Source organism: Acinonyx jubatus, chromosome B3 (genome assembly GCF_027475565.1).
Source record: "Acinonyx jubatus isolate Ajub_Pintada_27869175 chromosome B3, VMU_Ajub_asm_v1.0, whole genome shotgun sequence".
NCBI classification, from domain to species: domain Eukaryota; kingdom Metazoa; phylum Chordata; class Mammalia; order Carnivora; family Felidae; genus Acinonyx; species Acinonyx jubatus.
The window spans coordinates 4,352,836-4,375,798 of NC_069386.1; the positions used below are offsets into that span (position 1 = coordinate 4,352,836).

The 22,963-nt window shown below is 50.4% G+C and overlaps 1 protein-coding gene across 3 annotated transcripts in view; it reads right to left on the minus strand.

The window, feature by feature from the left end:
• The window catches only part of PDE8A (phosphodiesterase 8A), a 152,716-nt gene that overhangs the window by 30,066 nt on the left and 99,687 nt on the right, over positions 1 to 22,963 (minus strand). For 2 of the 3 annotated variants that reach the window (XM_027068163.2, XM_053223500.1), the window contains exons 7-12: positions 21,381 to 21,459; positions 19,402 to 19,539; positions 14,286 to 14,374; positions 12,611 to 12,662; positions 12,467 to 12,509; positions 5,025 to 5,102 (exon numbers count right to left, since the gene is read on the minus strand). In XM_027068163.2, coding sequence (XP_026923964.1) covers positions 5,025 to 5,102; positions 12,467 to 12,509; positions 12,611 to 12,662; positions 14,286 to 14,374; positions 19,402 to 19,539; positions 21,381 to 21,459 — 479 coding nt within the window. The remainder of the gene's footprint in view (positions 1 to 5,024; positions 5,103 to 12,466; positions 12,510 to 12,610; positions 12,663 to 14,285; positions 14,375 to 19,401; positions 19,540 to 21,380; positions 21,460 to 22,963) is intronic. The other variant, XM_027068164.2, reaches the window with a different exon arrangement.

Here is a 22,963-nt window from a genome sequence, read left to right on the forward strand (position 1 = left end):
CCACATCAGGCTCTGTGCTGACAGCTCAGAGCCTGCTTCAGATTCTTTGTCTCCCTCTCTCTCTGCTCATGCTCTGTCTCTTGCTCTCAAAAACATTAAAAAAAAAAAATGTAACAAAAGGGACATCTTCTTATAAAAATGAAAAAAAAAACAGCACAATGATGGCACAAAAACAGACACATAGACCAATGGAATAGAGACCCCAGAATTGGACCCACAAACATATGGCCAACTAATCTTGACAAAGCAGGAAAGAAAGTCTCTTTAACAAATGGTGCTGGGAGAACTGGACAGCAACATGCAGAAGGATGAAACTAGACCACTTTCTCACACCATTCACAAAAATACACTCAAAATGGATAAAGGACCTGAATGTGAGACAGGAAACCATCGAAACCCTAGATGAGAAAGCAGGAAAAAACCTCTCTGGCCTTAGCTGCAGCAATTTCTTACTTGACACATCCCCAAAGGCAAGGGAATTAAAAGCAAAAATGAACTATTGGGACCTCATGAAGATAAAAAGCTTCTGCACTGCCAAGGAAACAGTCAACAAAACTAAAAGGCAACCAACAGAATGGGAAAAGATATTTGTAAATGACATGTCGAACAAAGGGCTAGTATCCAAAATCTATAAAGAACTCACCAAACTCCACACCCGAAAAACAAATAATCCAGTGAAGAAATGGGCAGAACACATGAATAGACACTTCTCCAAAGAAGACATCCAGATGGCCAACAGGCACATGAAAAGATGCTCAATGTCGCTCCTCATAAGGGAAATACAAATCAAAACCTCACTGAGATACCACCCCACGCCAGTCAGAGTGGCTAAAATGAACAAATCAGGAGACTATAGAGGCTGGAGAGGATGTGGAGAAATGGGAACCCTCTCGCACTTTTGGTGGGAATGCAAACTGGTGCAGCCACTCTGGAAAACAGTGTGGAGGTTCCTCAAAAAATTAAAAGTAGATCTACCCTATGACCCAGCAATAGCCCTGCTAGGAATTTACCCAAGGGATACAGGAGTGCTGATACATAAAGGCACTTGTACCCCAATGTTTCTAGCAGCACTTTCAACAATAGCCAAATTATGGAAAGAGCCTAAATGTCCATCAACTGATGAATGGATAAAGAAATTGTGGTTTATATACACAATGGAATACTACGTGGCAATGAGAAAGAATGAAATATGGCCTTTTGTAGCAACATGGATGGAATGGAGAGTGTGATGCTAAGTGAAATAAGTCAGACAGGGAAGGAAAGATACCATATGTTTTCACTCTTATGTGGATCCTGAGAAACCTAACAGAAGACCATGGGGGAGGGGAAGGGGAAAAAAAAAAGTTAGAGAGGGAGGGAGCCAAACCATAAGAGACTCTTAAAAACTGAGAACACTCTGAGGGTTGATGGAGGGTGGGAGGGAGGGGAGGGTGGGTGATGGGTATTGAGGAGGGCACCTGTTGGGATGAGCGCTAGGTGTTGTATGGAAACCAATTTGACAATAAATTTCATATTAAAAAAAAATAGCACAATGAAAAAAGGCAAGAAGAAGAAATAAAGGTCACAAAGACTGTCCTGTGTGTGTGCTCAAACCCAAAGGAATCTACAAACACTACTCTTAGAGCCAATGAGTAAGTTTATCAAGGTTACTGGGTACAAGGTCAATACACAAAAGTCAATTTTATTTCTAGAAACTGGCAACAGACAATTAGAAATTGAAATAAACATCATTAGGAAAGCATCCAAAAACACCAATATTTAGGAATATACGTAAGGAAAGATGTGTAGGATTTCTACACTGAAAACGCAGAACTGAGAGGAAGTAAAAACAACCTAGAGACACAGAGCATATCGTACCACTGAGCTTTCCCTTTTCCCTGAATTGATCTGTAGATTCAAGACATTCTTAGACAAGACCCCAGGAGGCCGTGCGTGTGTAAAGTAACAAGCTGATTCTAAATCTTATACGGAAATGCAAAGGACTTGGAACAGCCAAGACAACCTTGAAGAGGAACAACTTGAAACTAACTACCAGATATCAAGAACTGTAGAGGCTGTAGCAATCGATGGTGGTATCGGTGCAAGAACAGACTAAGAGAACAGTGAAACAGAAGAGTACAGAAAATGACCGTATACTTATAGTCCCCTAATTTACAATAATAGCACTGCAGCAAAGATGTTTGGTTTTTTTTCCTCAATATGGTGATGGGCCAACTGGGTTTCCATGTAGGGAGAAAATTCATCCTTGAGCCCTACCTTCACCAGGTAGACCAATTTGAAATGGATCACAGACCTAAGGTGAAAGATAAAACAAGAAAACTTCTATGAGAGAACGTAAGAGAATATCTTCATAACCTTGGGATAGGGAAAGATTTCCTGAACAGGACACAAAAAAGCACCAGCTATGATAGAAAACACTGATAGAATGAGCTTTATTAAAATTAAGAACTTCTGTTCATTAAAGACCATTAAGAGAGTGAAAAGGCAAACCACAGACTAAAAAATGTATTTGTGATGCCCATATCCAAAAGAGGACCCATATCTAAAATATATAAAGAATTCCAGGGTGCCTGGGGGGCTGTCAGTCAAGTGTTCAACTCTTTTTTTTTTAATGTCTCTTTTGAGAGTGAGAGAGAGGGATGAGCGGGAGAGGGAGGGAGAGAGAAGCCATGCAGGCTTCACATCATCAGCTCAGAGCCTGACATGACCCTCGATCCCACGAGCCGTGAGATCAACTCGATCCCACGAGCCGTGAGATCATGACCTGAGCCAAAATCAGGGGTCGGATGCTTAACTGACTGAGCCATCCAGGGGGGCCCAAGCATCCAACTCTTGATTTTGGCACAGGTCACGATCTCACGGTTGTGAGATCAAGTCCTGTGTTGGGCTCCATGCTGAGTGTGGGGCTGGCTTGGGATTCTGTCTCTCCCTCTCTCTGCCCCTTCCCCGCTCTCGCTCTTTCTCAAATAAGTAAACATTAAAAAATAAAATATATAAAGAAATCCTATAAGCCAACAAGAGAAACTCAATTATAAAAATTGGCAAAACATCTGAACAGCACTTCACAAAAGAGGATTTCCAAATGGTTAGTAAGCGTATGAAGGGGGGACTCAACCTCATTAGTCGTCAGGAAAATTAAAATTAAAACCGTACCCACCAGAATTGCTGAAATTTAAAATGCTGACCTAACCACTTCTGGAAGGCTGCAGAGCAACCAGAACACCCACACCTCAGCGATAGGGGATGACCTGATACAACTCACACCAGAGAGACCTCTGCAGCTGCCCAAAGGCCCAGCAATTCCACTTCTAGGCAGGACAGGAACACGTGCCCACACCCAGAAAGACTTGGGTAAAAACATTCACGCAGCCGTCCTATTATTTTAAGTAGGCTCCATGCCCAGCACAGAGCCCAACGCATGGCTCAATTCGGGGCTCGAACTCACAACCCTGAGATCAAGAGCCGGACGCTTAACCGACTGAGCCACCCAGGCGCCCCTGCAGCCTTATTCTTAACAGCCCCGAAGTGGAGAGATGAACACAGATACCTCTGAATAAAAGAACGGATAAGGGTGGCACGTCCCTGCGACAGAGGACTGCCGAGCAATAAAGACAATGAAGTACGGACTCGCCTAGCAACATGGATGGATCTCAAAAACCTAAAATAAGTGATAGAAGCCAGACTCAAGCAGCACGTGCTGTACGATCTCTGTGAAGCACAACAGGCCCACTTAATTTACGGTCCCAGAATCAGTGGCGGCCTCTGTGCCGTAAAAGGTGTGCGCGCGCGCGTTTTCTGTATCTGCTTTGGGGGGGCAGTTGCACGAGTGTTGAACTGCTGAAACTCACGGAACTGAACATTCGACATCTGAATTCCACGTATGTAAATTATAACTAAGTTAAAAAAGAGTGGCAATTAAAAACCAGAAACGTTACAAGAAAAATGTTTAACTCTTAAAAATACAGAGAGGGACTGAGTCAGCCTAAGGACGGACAGAAGCAAGAGGGGAGGAGTGGAGACGGCTGTGTGTGTGTGTGTGGGGGGGTGACTTTGCCCCTGCCCACTCTGCCCGAGGACTTGGGAGGACCACGGGGCTGCTCGAGTGGAGGCCGCAGTGAAGACGGCGGTGGCAGCTCCCGCCGCCCCTGCAGGGCACCACACACCCTCACCCCTCACACAACCCTCTGGGGACAGCACACCTGCCCCCCTGGTCACGGTGAGGAAACGGAGGCACGCGGGTCTACCCACAAGGTTGCGCGGACAGTACACGAAGCTGGGACTGGAATCAAGGTGATTCTGAGGCCAAAGCCCGTTTCTCGCCTGTGTAGCAGGGCGGGGCCTGCGCAGTCTTTCCAGTGCAGGACACATTTGTCTTTTCGGAGCCTCGCAACCAACCTGAGGACACTCGATCTCTTGTCTAATCTGAGTTGCTGTTGCCCTGGAAAGCTGTGGCTTTTTATCTAGTGACAATCAACTCCACACGCTTCCCTTTTCATCTCTGGGTCCAGGAAAGTACCCAGCCAGCAGTAACATGTGCCTCCACACTGTATTAACCATTTTCATTACATTTTAAAAACGACTAAGTCATTCGGGCCACATAGCTATGTAATCTTAAAAAATTATATTCCAATTAAAACGTACTATTTGCTTAATAAGGGTCTTTTGCATCCCCAAATGCAGCTCACCTCTCCACCAAAGGGAAGTTTCCATGGCAACCCACGACGGACTATGTTAAGAATTTCTAGATGCACTGTGCACCACCCATACAGTAACGGAGATCAACAGACATCTTCCGCTGTTCACAGTTTAGAAAATCAACGATAGAATAGATAGTAAAATATATCCACGAAAAGGCTGAGAACGGAGCCCACCGGCAGGAGTCGGGGGAGGGGACACGGACTCGGGCTGTAGAGCGTCCCCTCCCCTGTCCCGCACTGCAGGTGGACAGGGACCCGGAGAGGAGACTGGGGACCGAGTGTCAGGAGTTCACCTGCTCTGCCCCTTCCCCTCGTCTTTGCACCTACCTTCACTTGCTCGAGAGGCAACAGCTCTGACATCGAGCGAGCTTTTCCTTCTGTCTTTGTGTTTGCCTGACTGATTATCTGTGGAAACAATTAAACTATAAATCACCTCTTCAAAGGGATTTTGACAACAGATTAGGAAAGTTACCAATTTAAAATTTTTCAACAACAAAATGTGGGAATTAGAACACCATTTAAGAAGCCCCCCACATCAACAGAATGCCCAGAGATGAAGGCTTTGACCAATGAGGTTTTAAGGGGGGGGGGGGGACTTCCTCAAAATGTCCCATCTGGTTATAGTCATAAGCAACTGCCCTATAGCTTCCAGATTATGTAGTTACAGAGTCCTGGGACATGAAGCCAAAACTAGAAGAAATGAACTCAGGAAAAGTCTTCCTATCATACTGCTGCATATATAATTGAGTAAAACGGTAAAAAAATTTTGATTCCTGCCCATCCTTGCCTCAAAGGGAATTTTTTTGTTTTTTAAACAAAACATGCTCTAAAATGTCCCAGGAAAGAATGTACCTCTCTTCAAGGGTAGCACAGGGAGCGCTGATGGGTTTGGGGTCTATTTCAGATGACAGTTTATCGATCTCCCCCACCCCACGGCTCTCCCGGGCTGTCTCTGCCTCCTCTCTCCCTCGACCTCCCATGCCAATCAGTGACAAGGCACAGGTGACCTTCCTTCCTGTCCCCTCCTCTGTGCAGGTGCTACACGTGGTGCTGAGCCTCTCTGACCTGTCCCCATTTCACAGACGAGGAAACCGGCAGCCGCCCTGCTGTGAGGGAACATGGAGCTGGCGCTCGGGCCCCCCGACCTGCACGCCGCGCCTTCTCGGCCTTCGCTTGGCCCCCTCACCTGGAGTCCTGCTCAGCCACAGGATCTGCGTGCAGGCCCCAGGCACCCCTCCCCACCATCAGGAAGCCCCTTCACTTGTTCTTTGCTTCGTTCTCTTCCACACGGGCACCGGCAGCAAACTTGTCAAGTCACGGATGACCTCCTTGTTTCTACATCTGAAGGACACGGTTCAGTTCCTACCTGGCTTGACTGCGGTCCCAGACACAGCTAACCACTCTTTCTGGAAACTCACACTTTGCACACGGTCACCTTCTCCTGGTTCTCCTTCTGTCTCCTACTCTTCCTTCCCAATCTCCCTCTTCCTCGGCCCCCCTCGTCATGGCTCCCTCTTCCTCGATCCCAAGGTTGTCCTTAGCCCTGCTCATCTTCTCAGACAACACGTCTCCTCGGGAGATCTCATTTCTTCCTACAGCGGAAACTAACTCCTGTGCTGCTGCCCTATCCCAGGCCTCTCCTGAGAGCCAGACTTCCATCTCAGCTGGCCACTGGCCACCTCTAGCTGGACACCCCTCAGGAACTTCCAGTCAACTCATGGTCTCCCCCATATCCACTGAAGTTTGAAACAAGTCCTACGTGACTTCTCCGTACCTCTCCCTCAACTAGTCAGCTAAATCTACAGATTTTATCTCCTAAATACCTCTTTAATCTACCCCTGCTCTGTCCCTGTCCTAGCTAGACACGTGCCATCCTCCTCTGGATTATAATGACAGAATGACAGCCTCTCACACTGGTCCCACGGTCCCCAACCTTATCCCCAACCTTGTCCCCTTCATCCCATTCTCCGTAGGCAGCCAGGTGATCCTCCTAAAACAGATCACTCTCCCAATTACGACAATTCAATGGTTCATCACTATTTTTAGGACACGATTTAAACTCCCCGGTGTGGCACCCAGAGTCTAGGATAGCTGGATCTCCTCTTTCCAGCCACGACCACCTATTTGTGACGTGCTAGTTCACCTCACAACCTTCTACGCCTTGGCACGGACTGCTCACCTCCACTTGGGAACCTACCCCTCCCATGCTGCCTTCTTCACCTGGTTAACTCTCGATACTCTCCGAACATGCGGTTCAGGTACCATAACCTCGGTGAATGTTCTTCTAATGCCTCCTTGCACCCCCAACATCGCCAGTAACCACCTACTTTACCGTCTACCTTCCTCACCGGCTCTGGAGGACACGAGCGCAGGAACAGCCTTCCTGTCTTTTTCCTGGGGGACCAGCACTGCCCAGCCATTAACAGACCCTCAACAGACACCTGCAAATCCCTGAGCGTGGGTGAAAGTACCGCCTCACACAATGCTCTGCTTCCACGGCTCCCTTGCTTGAAACCCTGCAGCACCACGGGGAGCAAGTAACTGGCTGGCAGCCAAGGACAGGCCACTTGCCACAGTCTGCCTCTCGCCTCACCTGCCGTGACCCCACGTGGCTGTCAGCACGCCTGCCCCTCCCGCTTCCCACACGACACTGTATCCTCTCTGGATGCTCACTCCCTCAAGTCGGATCGCCCTCCCCCCTGCCCCCCGCCCGCCACACACAGACCCGGTATGACGGCTGTGAACTTACAAGGTCACTCCTGCATTCTTCTCCCCTGGAGCCACTCAACAGACACTCTCTGGGCGCCTCCCATGTACTGGGCCCTACGCCAGGCATTAGGGATATGAAGACGGATAAGGCAGGTCTCCTCCGGGAGACAGGCAGACAGCAGATGAGTTAAGTTTAGCAGATGCAGCCAAGGAGAGGAGGGGGCCATCTCCAGGAGGAGGAAGCCGCTTGCTTACAGACCAGAGTACAGCTGTCCGGAAGCAAAATGCAGCGCGTGTCACCAAGGACTGGGTCGGGGCAAAAGTGGCAGGAAAAGCACAGGCTTCCGTTTGTACTGAAGGTTTTAAAGTCACTTTATCGCCGTGTAAATACTGGATCTTCCTGGTTCCCATTCGAGACCCATCTCCAACAGCCTGCACCTGCTGGGGTGCCGCTCCCGCTGGTCGGCTCTCAGAAGCAGACTCGGGGATTGTCGGGGGGTGAATGCGGGGTTCACATCTCAGGCAGACTGCAAGCCCTAAGGAGCATGAGCCAGGCCCTCACCCCGCGGAGCCCTCACCACAAACAGGAGAGCTCCGAGGCACCCGGCCTGGTAACGGACAGCAGGCTGCACAGGCCTTGACCGCCCGGGGCTCGCATCCCGCACCACCTGTGACTTCTGCTCTGTGCTCTTGGTGTCCTGTTCCATAAAGTGTGATCCTCCCACACAGCCCCATAGTTTTAGTAGAGAAAAACGAGCAGCATTTCCTTGCCTTGCTGGGTAAATCCAGGGAACCCCGGAGAAGCAGTGAGAGTGGGAACTGTTCGGCACCCACAAATGTGCCTCCACTGCCACATTAATGCTGTGCTGTCAGCATGAGCTCCATTTAAAAAAAAATTTTAACGTTTATTTATCTTTGAGAGAGAGAGAGAGAGAGAGACAGAGACTGAGCGTGGGTGGGGGAAGGGCAGAGAGAGAGGGAGACACAGAATCCGAAGCAGGCTCCAGGCTCCGAGCTGTCAGCACAGAGCCCGACGCGGGGCTCGAACTCACGAACCGCGAGATCGTGACCTGAGCCGAAGTCGGACGCTCAACTGACTGAGCCCCCCGGCGCCCTGTAAGCTCCATTTTGGTTACAGGGAAGCTGAGAACTGGGTGTCTTGCACGACTTGCTTACAGGTCGCTGCTGGGAGCGCGGCGGACTTTCAGAGAACTTTCTCGGCATTCTCAACAGTTCGAGCATTTGTGGACTGCCTGCTCTGCCCTGGGACCACCGACCTCCCAAGAGCCTGGTCAACAAGCTGCTTGTCAGCCCTCCTCCTCTGTGGTGTCTCTACCTCCTCCAACTGAGAAAGCCGGCTTCCTGCAGACCCAGACTAGCACTCCAGGGCCTCGCAGGGTCTGCTAGGCCCGTACCAGTGGCCCCAACCGCACAGCTCAGGAGAATACCTGTAAAATACGCTGCCCGACCTGGAACATGGCCCGTTCCTGGTGAGGCCTTTCCCGCCCATCTTGTCCTGTGAGCTACCCAGCCCCCCACCAGGGAACAGAGTGCAGGCCTCTCATAAGCAAAGACACATGCCGCCTGGCACACGATGGCTGAATTCTGGTTGCACAAAGGACTTCCACATCCTGCTTCCCTACGCGTGCCCTCCGTGTCTGCTGGTGTTGGGCCCCCACCCTCAGCGCCTCTCCTTCCCGCCTCACCTCCTCTCGTCAGGAGAGCTGCCCAGGCCCACGACTCTGGCCTCTCCATACGGCCCCAGACATCTCCACTGGACCATTCCAGGCACCCTAGATGGACCAAGTTCAAATCTAAACTTGCTGTCCTCTCCCTGCACAAACCTGCTCTTTCTCCCGCACTTACTATTTTCATCTGTGCCATCCAGTGGCCAAGCTAGAAATCTTGGTGACATTCTCAAGTGTCTTCCCTTCATCCCTCACATGGTGCTGCTCCCAAGTCCTACTGATTATACCAAGTGACTCTTTGCCTGGAGTCTTTTCTCCGTACCATCACCATGACTGTCTTTCCCGGAAGGGGTCCCTTTTCATTTACTTCTTTAAGGACAGACTCCTGCCCCCTCTGCTTGCAGGAGGAAATCCAAGCAGGCCTGACCCGGCATCACCTGTCTCAACGGCTTTATGCACACTGCTCATCCCCGCAGGAATGTTCTTCCTGTCCTGGGGCTGACCCCGCCCTCTCTCCAGAGACCAGCTCAGCCCTCGTGTCATCACTGCTGGCAAGTGACGCCCGTTCTCCCCCACTGTGGCACTACAGAGTAGAGTCTGTTCAAATTACTGCTTCCTTCCCCCCTTCAGTGAACTCCATGTTCATTTCTGTGCCGAAAGCTGGCTCAGAGCTGACTCCAGACCGACTCAAGGTTTACAAACTGGACAGATGACACCTGTGGTGTCTTCGGTGACACACGGTATCATGTGCTTCCAGCCGGGTATGAAAGACCACAGGTGCGGCAGTGAAGCACAGCTGTGAGGAAGCCACTGTGCCCGTGGTGACGGCGACATCATGCCAGGACGTCGGCAGAGCCTCGGTGTCCCCGGCACACCGCTCCTAGGGCACGCCTTCGACAGTGGGGACGGTCACCCACCTTCCTGTTTGTCTCAGATCAATTCTTAAGCTTTTTCGTCCATTCTGTGAGCCACCCTATTTCCTTCCACTACACTCCTTTTCTGCTTCAGAAATGACAGTGCCGTGTGTAACCAAGGGTCCTGGCTGGTCCGTGGCCCGTGACCGCTTCCCTCCCTTCCCAGGGCAAGACCGTGGTCGGTAGAGTCTTGTGGACATAAAAGTGGTTACGCTGCTGGGGGGCGGGAGGAGACCAGAGAGCCAGCTCCTCCGGGTGAGATGGGGAAGACTCCAAAGCGGGCACCAATCAGGTGCCGAGACAGAACGGCCCGGCACAAGAGCAGTCTGGGAGGCTCTGCCCTTGCCCGACACCTAGGACCAGGTCACTGAGTCCCCCTGCCAGTCCCCGCCCTGCTGCTTCCTGGCCGCCAACTCCGAGGTAGCATTTACCCCTTCCGAGCTTAGTGTCTCTCTCTGTAATAAAGGGGTGTTGGCGACAGCCAGGCCTACCTCACAGGGCTCTTCCGAAAGAAAAAAAAATATCCAAGTAACAGCACTCCGTGACCTTGCAACGTAAGGGTCAATGTCCTGGGGGGCCTGCGTTCGCCGGCTCCATCCTGACCCCTCCAGCCCTGTAGTCCGGCTTCTGCCCCCACCACCCTCCGGACCCCGCACGTCTACAGGTCACAAGCACGTTCTTGGATGTAAGAGCCGAGGTCTCTCCCCACCTCTGGCTCCGTACTCCCCTCCCTGACCTCTGCACTGTCAGCTCTGACTGTGATCCAACGCTTTCCTCTCCCCTCCCCTGGCCGCAGTAACACCCACCACCCAGCTTCCTGTTCCCCCCGAGCCCGGTTTAGGTAGGTCTCCGGGAATCTTCTCCCCGGCTCCTTCCCTGCCATTTGTCCTCCGTAACCCTTACGACCCCGGGGCTCCGCCTCGTCAGTTCCACACCTGGGTTACTTGCAAATGCTTTGCTGGCCAGCAAGGTTACATCTGTCCCAACCTCTTTGCAGAACACAGGAACAAGGGCTCCGGTACTCAACAGAAATCATCACGCTACTCCCCCGCTTAAAGTCCTCAGTCCCCACTACCTACAGACAAAAATCCGAATCTCCTACCTGGTACCCAGGGACCCTTTGTGATCCCAACTGCCCTTCCACACTGACCAGTCAAAATTTAGTCCTGTTTTCCCTTGAACATGTTCCGACCTTTCCCTCCTCTACGACTGTCTATATTTCTGGAACGCTTTTCCTTCCACACCCCTCTCCTTCTTCAATCCACGTCTCCCTGTCTGGAACTCTCCCCTCCTCCTCTGGGCCACCATGGCACCGCTGGTCCTTTCCCTTCTCGTTGCTGTTCCCCTGGCCATCAGCTGGTCTCTCTTCCTCTCCAGGGAAAGCCCTGACCGCTCCTGGCGCGGCCGCAGAGTTGTCCGAGTCTGTGCTGGAGACCTCCAGAGCTGGCCAGCCGGATTCCAGGCTAGCTCTACCGTGTCCTACGTGGGTTACCCTTGGGCAAATCAGTTAGCCCTCCAGTTTCCCTACCTGTGAAAAGGGAACTTCATCCACAAAGTGTCTACCCCCTGGGTCACTGCAAGGGTTCAATTACATACACTAATTCAAGCACTTAGCACAGGGCTGTGGGCACAGTACACACTCAGAAAAACACCTGGAATGAATGAGCGAATGAATGAATGAATGTATGTGTGTATGTATGTTCTGGGTATGTCTGTCTGTCCTGGCACTGCAGGAACCACCTCAGCAACAGCTGGTGGGACGGAAGACAGAGTCTTCTCCCTGGAGGCTCCTACTGGCTGGGCAACCACCCGGCACGGCAGGCTGCGGTCCAGCACCCAGGTGGGGTTGCTGGAGAGCCTGTGGCTTCACCCAGGGTGGCCAGAGTAGACAGTGGGCGTGGTGAGGCCACGGCACACGCTGAGAGGAAACAGGCAATTCCAGGCCAGGGGGAAACGTGTGCGCTAACAGATGTGGTCCTGAGCGGGTGGGGTCCAAGGTGTGACAGGGGACAGATATGGGGTGAGCCAAGTCTGACGGGGTCCAGCTACCTCCCTACAGGCTGGAGGGGACTACTGTCCGATGAAGACATCCCCGCTCAGGGCTGTAGCCTGACACCCAACACTGTTGCCTCCTAGAGCACAGATGAGGCCAAGAAACCACAGTTCACTCAACGCATCTTCACGTAAGTTCATGCACCGGAGGTGACCAGTTCTCTCCCCGCAACACATCTTCACAGAAGTTCACGCGTTGGACGCGGGTTCTCTCCCCACCCCACGACACCCGTCAGAACTCCCACCGGCGCTCGGGTCCCTGCCTGGGAGAGGGAGGGAGAGAAACACCGCCACGGCACTAGGGAAGCAGTCCCTCCTGCGCACGAGGCACCAGAGAGAGTAAGGGTCTGTTTCTCTTTTTTTCAAAAGCTTGACGGCCCCGAAAAACGAACGCGGAGCAGCATACCTGTGTGAGGGTCAGACTGAACACTTTCAGTTCTTTTCTCGGCCTAGAAATGAACGTAAAAACCATTAGTTCTGATTGTCTACTTATAGGAGCAGGAAGTCTTGCCGGGGTACACCTGGGGGCCCCAGGGCTCCCCTTACGTACCTTATTGTTGCCATTGCACACTCTGATAATGGACACATAGTGTCTAATTTTTCTGCAAGTAGAAAACAAGGCATTATTTCTCTCCTGGCTCTCTGTTCTGATGGATATGTAGCTAATTTTCATCATGAAAGAGCCTCTCTCTTTCACAATACACAAAATGCCTGGAGCAGAGCACGTCTATTGTTTGTGGCCAAGGCCACCAAGAAGCACCCCAGAGTCTACACACGTCCTCTGGTGTCTCTGTAGACAAGAAGTTGACTCTCTAGTAAAAACAACACAGCTCCTCCAAATCATCACAACACAGAATAAAAACACCCATGTTTTAAAAAATGGACTGGTAACCAACGGAAAGCCTTGAATTCCTTAGCATGTTTTCATTTTCACAGCCCTTTGTATTAATGATCTTTCCCAGGTTCTAACAAACAGTGTGCTCACAGTCACTCAGGGCAGCGCCACAGGCCACGCTGAGGGCCAAGGCCACATGTAGCTTGGGGGGGGGGGGGGGGAGGGGTACTAAGACAAAGCACCCAGGGCTCATCCTGGAAGTCGCAAACTTGACTCCTCACTTATTTACTGGGCCTTCCATTTTTCCCTGGATAATTAAATCCCTATATAATTATTGCATAAACTTTGGAAAGGACATAAAAAGGCAAAGAATCAGAACAGAGAGCCCACACAGACCCGCCTCCCTGAGGCCATCGCCAACCGGCAGCCAAGCCTGGTGACCAACCACGTGAGCCATGTGGTCACCGCGGTGGCCCCGCTCCGCCGAGCACCGGCGGCCAGACCCTGGGCCAGAAACCCCACCTCTCCAGCCTCAAGTTTCCTCATTTGTAAAATGGAGTGCCGACGCCACAGCGCGTGCTTAGGAGGCAATGAACTGACGTCTACCGGGCACTGGGAGCCTGCCCAGGGAGGGCCGGGCTCGAGGCACAGCAGCAGCTGCTGGGACCGCCACGGCCGCGTCTCTTCCTGCTCTTTTCTCTCCTTCTTCTATTTTCAGGATAGAAATCACGCACTGGGTCTGATTTTGCATTTTCATTTTTGCATTCATCTTAAGCATTTTCCCTGTTTAATTTTCTATGATCGTCATTTCTAATGGTTGCATATTTCATCGTGGGGTGTCCTGCAATTCACATTCATCATTTCCCGGTGTTCTTCCTATTTAAGATAAACTCTGAGACAAACCACAGGGCGTTTTCGGGCTCCTGCTAGACAACACTTTGCCATCTGCAGTCACATCTGTTTTACGTGAGAATTTCTATAAAGGGCAGTGTTTTAAATACTTTTATCTCATTTGATAGGCCTAGGCAGAAATAATACACAGGCTATCAACTGAGATAAAAACCTTCTAAATACAGGGAGTCCACCAGGTAGTGTCCCTCACACACAGCTTAATAAAGTGACATTCTGATTTAAATACGGGAGTCTCTTTTGTGTCCATGCAGCATAAGCAAGACTGTCTGGAACCTGGTGGTTCCAGGTCACAAGCGGGAGGGCCAGGCCATAGCCACAAGGGATGGCCTGGAAGAACGTCATTCTTGGATGACATCTTTGTTACAAGTCTTTCTTTTAAATTTCTGCATGCAGTTCCTAACTCACTTAAGTATTCAGAGCAAATCCTGCAATAAAGCCAAGCAGAGCGTGCTGACCGAAGTATGCTGTCTCCACTCACCCTCCCTGTCCGACGACAGGTACTATCTTCACGTTCTGTTGTACATTGTCTCCATTTTTCTTTTTGGCATGGTAAATTCCTTGCCACTCCTAAAAATGGAACATAAGCATCATTACACCGTGTGTTCAGAGCATAAACCCAAGAACATCTTCCACTCAGGTTCGGGTTCATTTACCATGGCTAAAGCAATTAGGATAAAGAATTACCCCAACCCCAAACAGGATTTTGGGTAACCTGGCCATTTGCCCCAAGTCCGTCTCCTCGGGGGCTGCTGACAAATGCCAGCCCCCCACAGTCTGAGTGGTGACAGGTCGGCGGCCGGCTGCCAGCAAGAGGCCCTGGGCCCACTAGTTAATCACTGAAGAGCGCCGGCTCGCTTCCCCACACGGGTCCCTCCTGTCCTAGCTCCTGCCTGTGCAGGGGAGGAGTGGTGCAGCCTCTGCCCCTGCATTCGGGAGGGGAGACCCTCAGGACCCGGGGGCGTTGTGTGAGGGCCACAGTCCCTCCATGGAGATCAGGGAGGGGAACAGCCAGGTCTGGGCTCAGGTATAACACATCAGTGAGACTTTAAAAGCCGGGACCACAGTTACACCAGCTGTGCTCCAGTGAGCAGACAGAATATACAGGATCCTTTTCGAACAAAACTGCAGCCTGGGACAGGAGGTGCACACGTGCCGTGACCACAGTGAGAGAACGGGGGCTATAGGTGGCTCCCTACCCCTGGGGTGGCAAGGACAAGCCTGAGGTAGAGCGGGGTTCTGTTCCCGCCCAAGAGGTTGGGAATCCCTCCAAGAGTCACCAAGGTCCTCAAGCTATGAATATCCTTAAAACCCACTGTGGGACACTGAACTTCTAGGGTGTTCCATAACCTTCCTGCCCTTCTAGATCCCCCGGGACCTGGGGCTGACCCAGGCGGGAAGCCTTGGTGGCCTAGCTCCAATATCCTGCCCAGACCCTCACACAGGGTCAATTCTGGAATCTTCCATGCTTACGGCATGGCAACCTGCATGCAAATGCCAAAAGGAAAATCTCATTTTCAGGCTCCTCTGAGAAAGCGGACTGAGCAGAAACCAGGACATTCAGACAGAAGCGAAGGATGGTTACCGATGATTCTCAACGTATTTCTAAAAACAGTGGGCGCCAAGGAAGGACTGACATAAAAGCCTGAGAGCCCAGCTCAGGGCTTACTTGGCCCAGAGCAGAAGGGAGCTGAGGCTCTTACTCACTACAGTTCTGAGGGGAGACTGGCCAGTGCCCAGAACAGGCAAGGACTAAACAGGGGTCCCTGGGCAGGAAGGTACAGTGCGTTCTCCTCACCCACAGCCCGCGTATCCCCCAAGGGGGCTTCAGCAGACGGGTCCAAGACTTACTTCTGAAGCTCACGATCAAGAGAAATATGGGAAGCTGACTGTGGTGATATTTATAAAACTGTGAACAGACCAAACACCACAGAATTGTAGACTTTAAGTGGGTGAATTGTGCGGTATGTGAATTCTCAATTATTCTCACTAGAGAATAATTCTCTCAATAGAGCTGTTATATAAGAAAGAGAGGGAGAAAAATGGGAGACCAATTCAATCCATCAATCAATCAACACTCTAAAATACATCTGCAGGATTTTCTCTCCTGTCTGAAAAGACGTGGGCACCAAGCAAAGGTGGAAAAGAAGCCAATTCGGCCAGAGCTGAACAGTCCGGCCAAGGAACAGGCCGGTTTGGGCAGAGGTTCTGCTTGGAGGAGAACAGTTTCACGTGTAAGTTTTTCAGTTGCCAACAGAAACAAACAACAGTTACTCATCACAGATCGTATTTCTTATCAGAAACAATTATCTATCATAAATACACAAGTTTTAGTTCCCAAGAATACCAAAGCACGACCTGAGAATGCGGTTACAAAGATTCAATCCGGAAAAGCACGAGGTCCTGACACACGGCAACTAGTAAATGGCTGTTCCGGCCCAGGTGGTTTTGCACAGGCCTCTCTCTGCGGGCTGAGCCCCCCTCAGAACGGTACTGGGGCCCACACCTCGCTTCTGTTCGGGGGCAAGCTAAGTGCCAAGCTGGCATCTCTGACCATCAGGACAGCCCCTTCTTGGTGCCTGGTGTCTAAGAATGAAATCTCTGTCATCCGCTGTCCTGTCCCCAGGGTCTGCACATGGTAAACAGTCCAGGGACACTGGAGCTTCTGTTCACTGAATGGAAAAGGCAGGCCGAGGTCAGACTGTAGAATGCTTGCAGCCAGGCCAAGGGATGTGACCTCTACACTGGCAGAGTGACGTGATCAGACTAATCACTCGGGAGTGGGGAGTGCACTGACTGGAGGTGGAGGTCACGGGTTGGGGAGACCTGACTGGGTTCAGCCACCACAACCCAGGGTTGGGGAGAAGACCCTGCGTAAGGTCAGGCCCAGGCAGCGGACTCTCCAAGGCAGGGGTTTAACAGACGTCAGGGCTGAGTGATGGACTTGACGCCGGAGGGTAGGGAGGAGCCCAAAGCCTGCCAGGAATGGGCTTCCGGGCAAGTGTGAGGACGGCCAACAGGCAGAGGCGGCAGAGGCAGCAGAGGCTGGAGGGGACGACAGGAAATCATCGCTGTCAGACAGGTGATGGTGGGACGTTGAACGAGGCCCTGGAGAAGAGGTTGGGGCTAAAAGCGGGAGGCGTGGGACATCCGTGTGGAGTAGCAAAGGTGCCTCAGCAAACAAGAAGCTTTCTGAGGAGCACAGCATGGATGAAGGACCCTGGTAAACGCGGGAGGAAACGTGCACTGAGGGAGCCAGTGACGGAACAAAGCAGAGGACCTGGAACTCCAAGTTCTGAAAAGCCAGTGGGGGGTCTGTGGCCACACGTCATTATTACAGGCAGACACCCGAGCAGCCAACATTTGCTCAGTGCCCACGAGACACAACTTCCAAGGGAAGAAAATTCAGTTTCTAAAGGAGAAGAACCCGTGTAAGGTTTAGGTGTCTGAGAAGAGGAGACGGTAGGCTCTAGAGCCTGCGAGACGAGTCCTGGGGACGAGGAAAAGGGGGGAGTCGGGAAGGAGGTGCAGGGATGCAAGGAAGCCTGAGCACGGAAGCTGAAAATCAAGGTCACCTAATAGCAGCAGGTGCTCTCCCAAAGAGGGGCTGCTGGCTGAGAACAACGGGTGGAGGGAGTCTGCAGAGGGTAGTGTTTGCAATACTCCTCCTTTGACCATCATCACAATTTCTCCTCTATCCCTAAGGGGCACACCTGGAATGTGACCCTTCAAAGCCCCCAGCGCTGTCACCTAACTACTTCTAAGTTCCCATTCTGGTTCCCAGGGCCTGTCTGAGCTCTCTCTACTGAACCCAGCACCACTGTTACCCAGGGCAGCCGACTCCTCAGCAAGCCCTTCTCCCTCCCTAGGGGACCCGATCAGAAAGGCCATGTTTTCTTTCACATCAAAAACCTTCCCGGCTAAGCGGCCTGTCCTGTCGCAGTGCTGGCCGAGGGACCAGCAGGTTACTGACGAAGGACAAACGGCTCTCCCCGGGAGCTCCGAAACATACAAAATAAACAACCGTGTTCCTTTCTGAAATAAAACAGTATTGGGGTCATAACACGATAATCTTTCATATCCTCTGCTCACAATAGGTTTTAGAGAACAGGTCTCAGGTGTTCAAGCTTGAGGCCCCTCATACCTGGTGCCAACAGCATTACGTAGGAGGCGAGATGCCCTTCACACGGATCTCGGTAGATCCCAGGGCCCGGCTCTAGCCCGCTAACGGCCCTGTCCCCACCTCCACTCTCTCTTTGGCGACGAGCGGGGGCCCCCCATGTTCGGGTTACCAGATGGCGGCACGCGAGGCCGTCATCTCTGGCTCACGCCCGGCTGGCCCGCATGACAGAACCGCCGGCTGACCCAGTGGCAGCATGGGGCCTAAATGCCAGGATTGGGGAGGCCGTGGAAAGCCCTCCCAAGGCTTCTGGGACTGCTGCTTGGTCACCACCCTCTGAGGATGCCCCTTCCAACCGAAGGCGGGGGGGGCCGGGGTCAGCCTGGGCAGGGTGCTGAGCATCCGAGGCCTACTCCCTGCCTCGGCCTCCATGTTCTTTCTGGAGGACCTGCCACTCTCTCCAGCAAGAAAATCATCATCCTTGACAGAACAGCTGAAGGAACGGGATTCAGGAAGTGCCTGTTAGTTATTCCCCAGACGGCATGTCACTGGGCCCTGCCTGCCCTGTCCTTGTCCTCCCCTTGCTCAGCACCGCGGGAGAGCCAAGGGACACGAACCCACCAAGGGTGTCTCCGGGGCCCCGGTGACGTGCTCTGCTAGACTACGGGACAGGCGCTGGCCGGATGTCACAGAGCAGCGGGCAAGAGAGCCGGTCACCGGTATCTCAAGCGTTCGGAGTGACCAGATGATCGGTCTCCCCGACTTCCAAACCTTCACGAGAGCCCGGCAGGAAAGACTGTGGAAAAGCAGCAGCCTCGGCATTTCCTGGGCACACCCCGTCTCTTGTCTAAAAACCCAGGAACCGTGAGGTGCTGGTGGGAGCCACGGCTCTGAGAAGTCGCCCTTCAGACTGGGCCTGCCTTCCGTCTGCCCCCCTGGCACTGAGATCATGTGACTTGTCCCGTTTGCACCCTTGGAATAGGAGCTCTCTACGAAGGAGTCTCTGTTGTGCCCTTCTGTCTATGCCTGAATCTAGCAGAGTGCCTGCCCACGGGAGGCGTTCCAGAAAAGGCTGGATGAAAGCAGGAGGCCCAGAGACTTGTTGGGCTCAGAGGTGCTCCAAGACCACGGACCTCACCGGCGCGCTCCTCTGCCCAGAGCCATTTGCCAACACCTACCGCTCAGAAGATCAGTGATTAGAAAGATCAATTTATTTATCATAAAGATGAAAAGAGTAATTTTCAGTGCCAATTAAAATTTTTCTGTGTAACAGCTAATCACACTCTACCCTTTCTTGGCCTCAGTTTCCTCTTCCGCAAAATGGGAAAAATGGGGATGACGCCAGCAGCACTTCCTCGGGCTTCTGCGCGGGGTAGGACTCCGATTCCCCGGCGTGTGCAACGCTCAGTGAGCACCAAGTCTCCTTCCTGTCCTCTCTGTGATGCGAGAGTGAACAAGGGCCGGAGCCCTCACTTACCTTGCCTATCCTGATGCATGAATTTATGGTATCGAGCAACTCAGCCTTTTTTTCATTTACAGGCACTTCTGCTAACTCCTTGCCTATTAGTTCGCCTGCTTGATAGCCCATGGTTGTTTCAAACGCAGGATTTGCATACTGGGGGGAGACAAAAGAAACAACATCACCCAGATTAGAAGAGAATTTGAAAAGAGGGCAATCAAGGGTATTCACCCCAAGCCGGCTTGTTTCCCTCCTAGAAAGCTCAAGAACCTGGAGCTCCCCACCACAGTTCTAAAGCCCAAAGAGCACACCCCCAGGTGATCCCTGGAGTCCAGAGAAGCCGCTGCTCCAGGGACACCTGGCTGCACTTTCTGCCGTGGCCCCCAAGGCCCCCAGGAGAGATGGCCTGATCCCACTCGAACACCAACAGAGGAAAGAAGCCGCATGGAGACGGGCCCGGGTTGCTACAAAAGGCTTTTGGGGATGATGACACAGTAGGACAAAGCACCAGACTGAAGTCTGAAGCACTCAGACCCTCCTCTGCCGAGTCCCCTGACCCCTCTAAGTCTCAGTCTGCGTATCTGTGTAATGGGAACAGAACATCTATCTTGCCACTCTCGTGATACACGTGAATAATCAAAACAGGCTATGAACTGCGAAGTATTTACAGATATAAGGCTGTATGGCTAAATTTCAAAGAAGATTACAAGACTAGGATAAAATGTACAGGAAAGTTGAGCACGTGCTAATAACAGTAATAGTAATAATAATAATAATAATAATAATAATAATAAAATAATGATGATAAAGCAGTAACTGATGCTGCTTCAGGTTTGTTTTCCTTGCTAGACACTATAGTATGCATTTCACACACATTAACCCACTTAGTCCTTAGAACATCCTTACAAAAGGCAATAGTTAATATTGTGAATGTTAATATTATTCCTGCCTGGGGCGCCTGGTGGCTCAGTTGCTTAAGTGTCCAGCTCTTGATTTCAGCTCAGGTCATGATCTCATGAATAGTGAGATAAAGCCCTGTGTCTGGCTCTGCACTGACAGCACGGAGCCTGCTTAGGATTCTCTCTCTCTCCCTCTCTCTCTGCCCTCCCCCCGCCCCCAAATAAATAAACTTTAAAAGACAATTATTCCCATCTGTACAGCTAAGAGACCACATTCAGAGAGATTAAATAACTTGCCCAACAATGCTCAGCTATGAAAGGGCCGAGCTGAATGCAACCCAGGCCTGTCTGACACCAGCTTGTACCCACAGCCACTGGCCCAGGCTGCCTCTCAGGGCACCAACTCCTGAAAGTCAGGATCAGCAGCTCTTTACAGAGAAAGTCACAAGTGAGAGGAAAGTGAGGAGCAGGAGTGCTCAGAATCAGAATCAACATCAAGGTGGAGCTGATTCTCAGACAAAGGGAGCGTTTCCTCGGCACGACCCCTCTCTTGTTATCTAAAAAGTGCAAGTCTTGTTACCTTAAGCCGCTTTTATGAATCCACTTTGCTAATAACGGGTCATTTGTTCAGCGACTACTAGGTTGTTCTGGAAATTCTGAGTAGTTTCTAGTAAATTTCTAAAGGTGTAAACTATCTTCAAGACCAGGGAGAAAGGCAAGAACCTGCAGACCTTGCGGTCAGAGCCTCCTCTCCACACCCCCCACCCCAACCCCCGGGGGTAATCCCTCTGGATAAAAGTCTCCTCTTGCTAAACAAATAAACAAACAAACAAACAAACAAAAAGGTGAAAAGTAATAAATGCAAATGTGCTAGAATATTTTCTAGCACCCAAAGTAATCATTAGTATCTTTTCTTGTCTACAGGGAGCTTAGTTTAAACTACACATTTTATACATTTTGTTCTGATAATCCTCTAAGGAAAACTTGGTCTCTTGAACTTCAAAAAGAAAAAAAAAAATCATACCTGAGGGGTTCAATCCTAAAATAAGAGCAAACAAAACCAGAAATTCAGAAAAATGACCTTCCAAAATAACTAACCTGTATAACGCGGTCTTCACTTGTAATTTCAACTGCTTCTTGACTTTTCTCCAGTGCAGTGAATATTGAGTTACAAGCCCTTTATGGGTAGGAAAAAAAACAAACACTGATTAATGTAAATACCACAAAATGCAACACAATCTTGCGTTACTGCGTTAACTTATTTAAATGTGTTTTTCATCTGATTATAAAAGTAACAAGTACTAACCCAAGAAAAAAAAAAGGGGAAATATTGAAAAGCAAAAGAAAAAATAAACACGTCAGCAACCCTGCTACCTGACCACAACTATGCCCAACTGGAGCTTTCCTTCCAACGTGCGGACCAGTGGACCAGAGTGGAATACACGCCAGGGTTGGATCGCAGCCGTTCACCAGCTCCAGGACCCTGGGTGTGTGACTGAACCTCCTGAGTCTCCCTCCTCCCCATCTGAAGGGTCCAGAATCCTGCATAGAGCCTGGCAGAAAGGGGGCAGTCAACCATTTGTAGCTATTATTTTATTTTACCTTTTTTATGTAAAAAAGAATATGTATTTGGAATGAAGAAATAACAGCAACTTACAAACTTAAAAAGATGATAAACAGGAAAATCATCCTAATATCCAGAAAAATAACCATGCCGTTAACCCGTGCACAAGGCAGGGGTTAGGGGCACTGACCCCGTCGAGTCAAAAATCTGCACGTAACTTTTGACTCCCCAGAAACTTAAGTACTAACAGCCTACTATAGACCAGAAGCCTTACCGATAATACAACCAGTCAATTAACACAGATTTTATATGTTATATGTATTATCCACTGTGTCCTCACAATAAGGTAAGCTACAGAAAAGAAAATGCTATTAAAAAATCATTAAAAAAGGGAGCCTGGGTGGCTCAGTCAGCTAAGCATCTGACTCTAGATTTCAGCTCAGGTCATGATCTCGCAGTTCGTTAGTTCGAGCCCTGCAATGGGCTCCATACTGGCAGTGTGGAGCCTGCTTGGGATTCTCTTTCTCTCTCTCAGAATCAACTTAAAAAATAAAAATAAAAAGATCATAAGGAAGAGAAAATACATTTCTAGTACTGTGTTTCTTGAAAAAAGAATCTCTACATAAGTGAACCCGTGCAGTTCAAACCCATGTTGTTCAAGGGTTGGCTGTATTTCTATTAACAAACCACCTGATCCATGTCTGTAGGACATCTTCCCTATATATTTGGCAACATAATCTTTGATTGCCTACTCATATCACAATATAATCTTTATAGAGCTACCAGGAAATAATTCAGTCTTTTCAAACTGAAGTGTAATTTACATATAATATTCTGCTAGCTTCACATGTAAAATAGTGATTCGACCTTTGTATCCATTGCAAACTGATCACCAGGGCAAGTCTAGTTATCATCTGTCACCATACAAAATTCATACGATATAGCTGCCTCCTCAGCTACCACATCTTTATCCATTTACCTATCTATGGACACTGGAGTGGCTTCCATGATTTGGCTACTGTAAATTATGCTGCAGGAAACACAGAAGTGTATATATCTTTTCTAATTAGTATTTTTGTACTCTTTGGGTCAATACTCAGTAGTGGAATTATTGGGC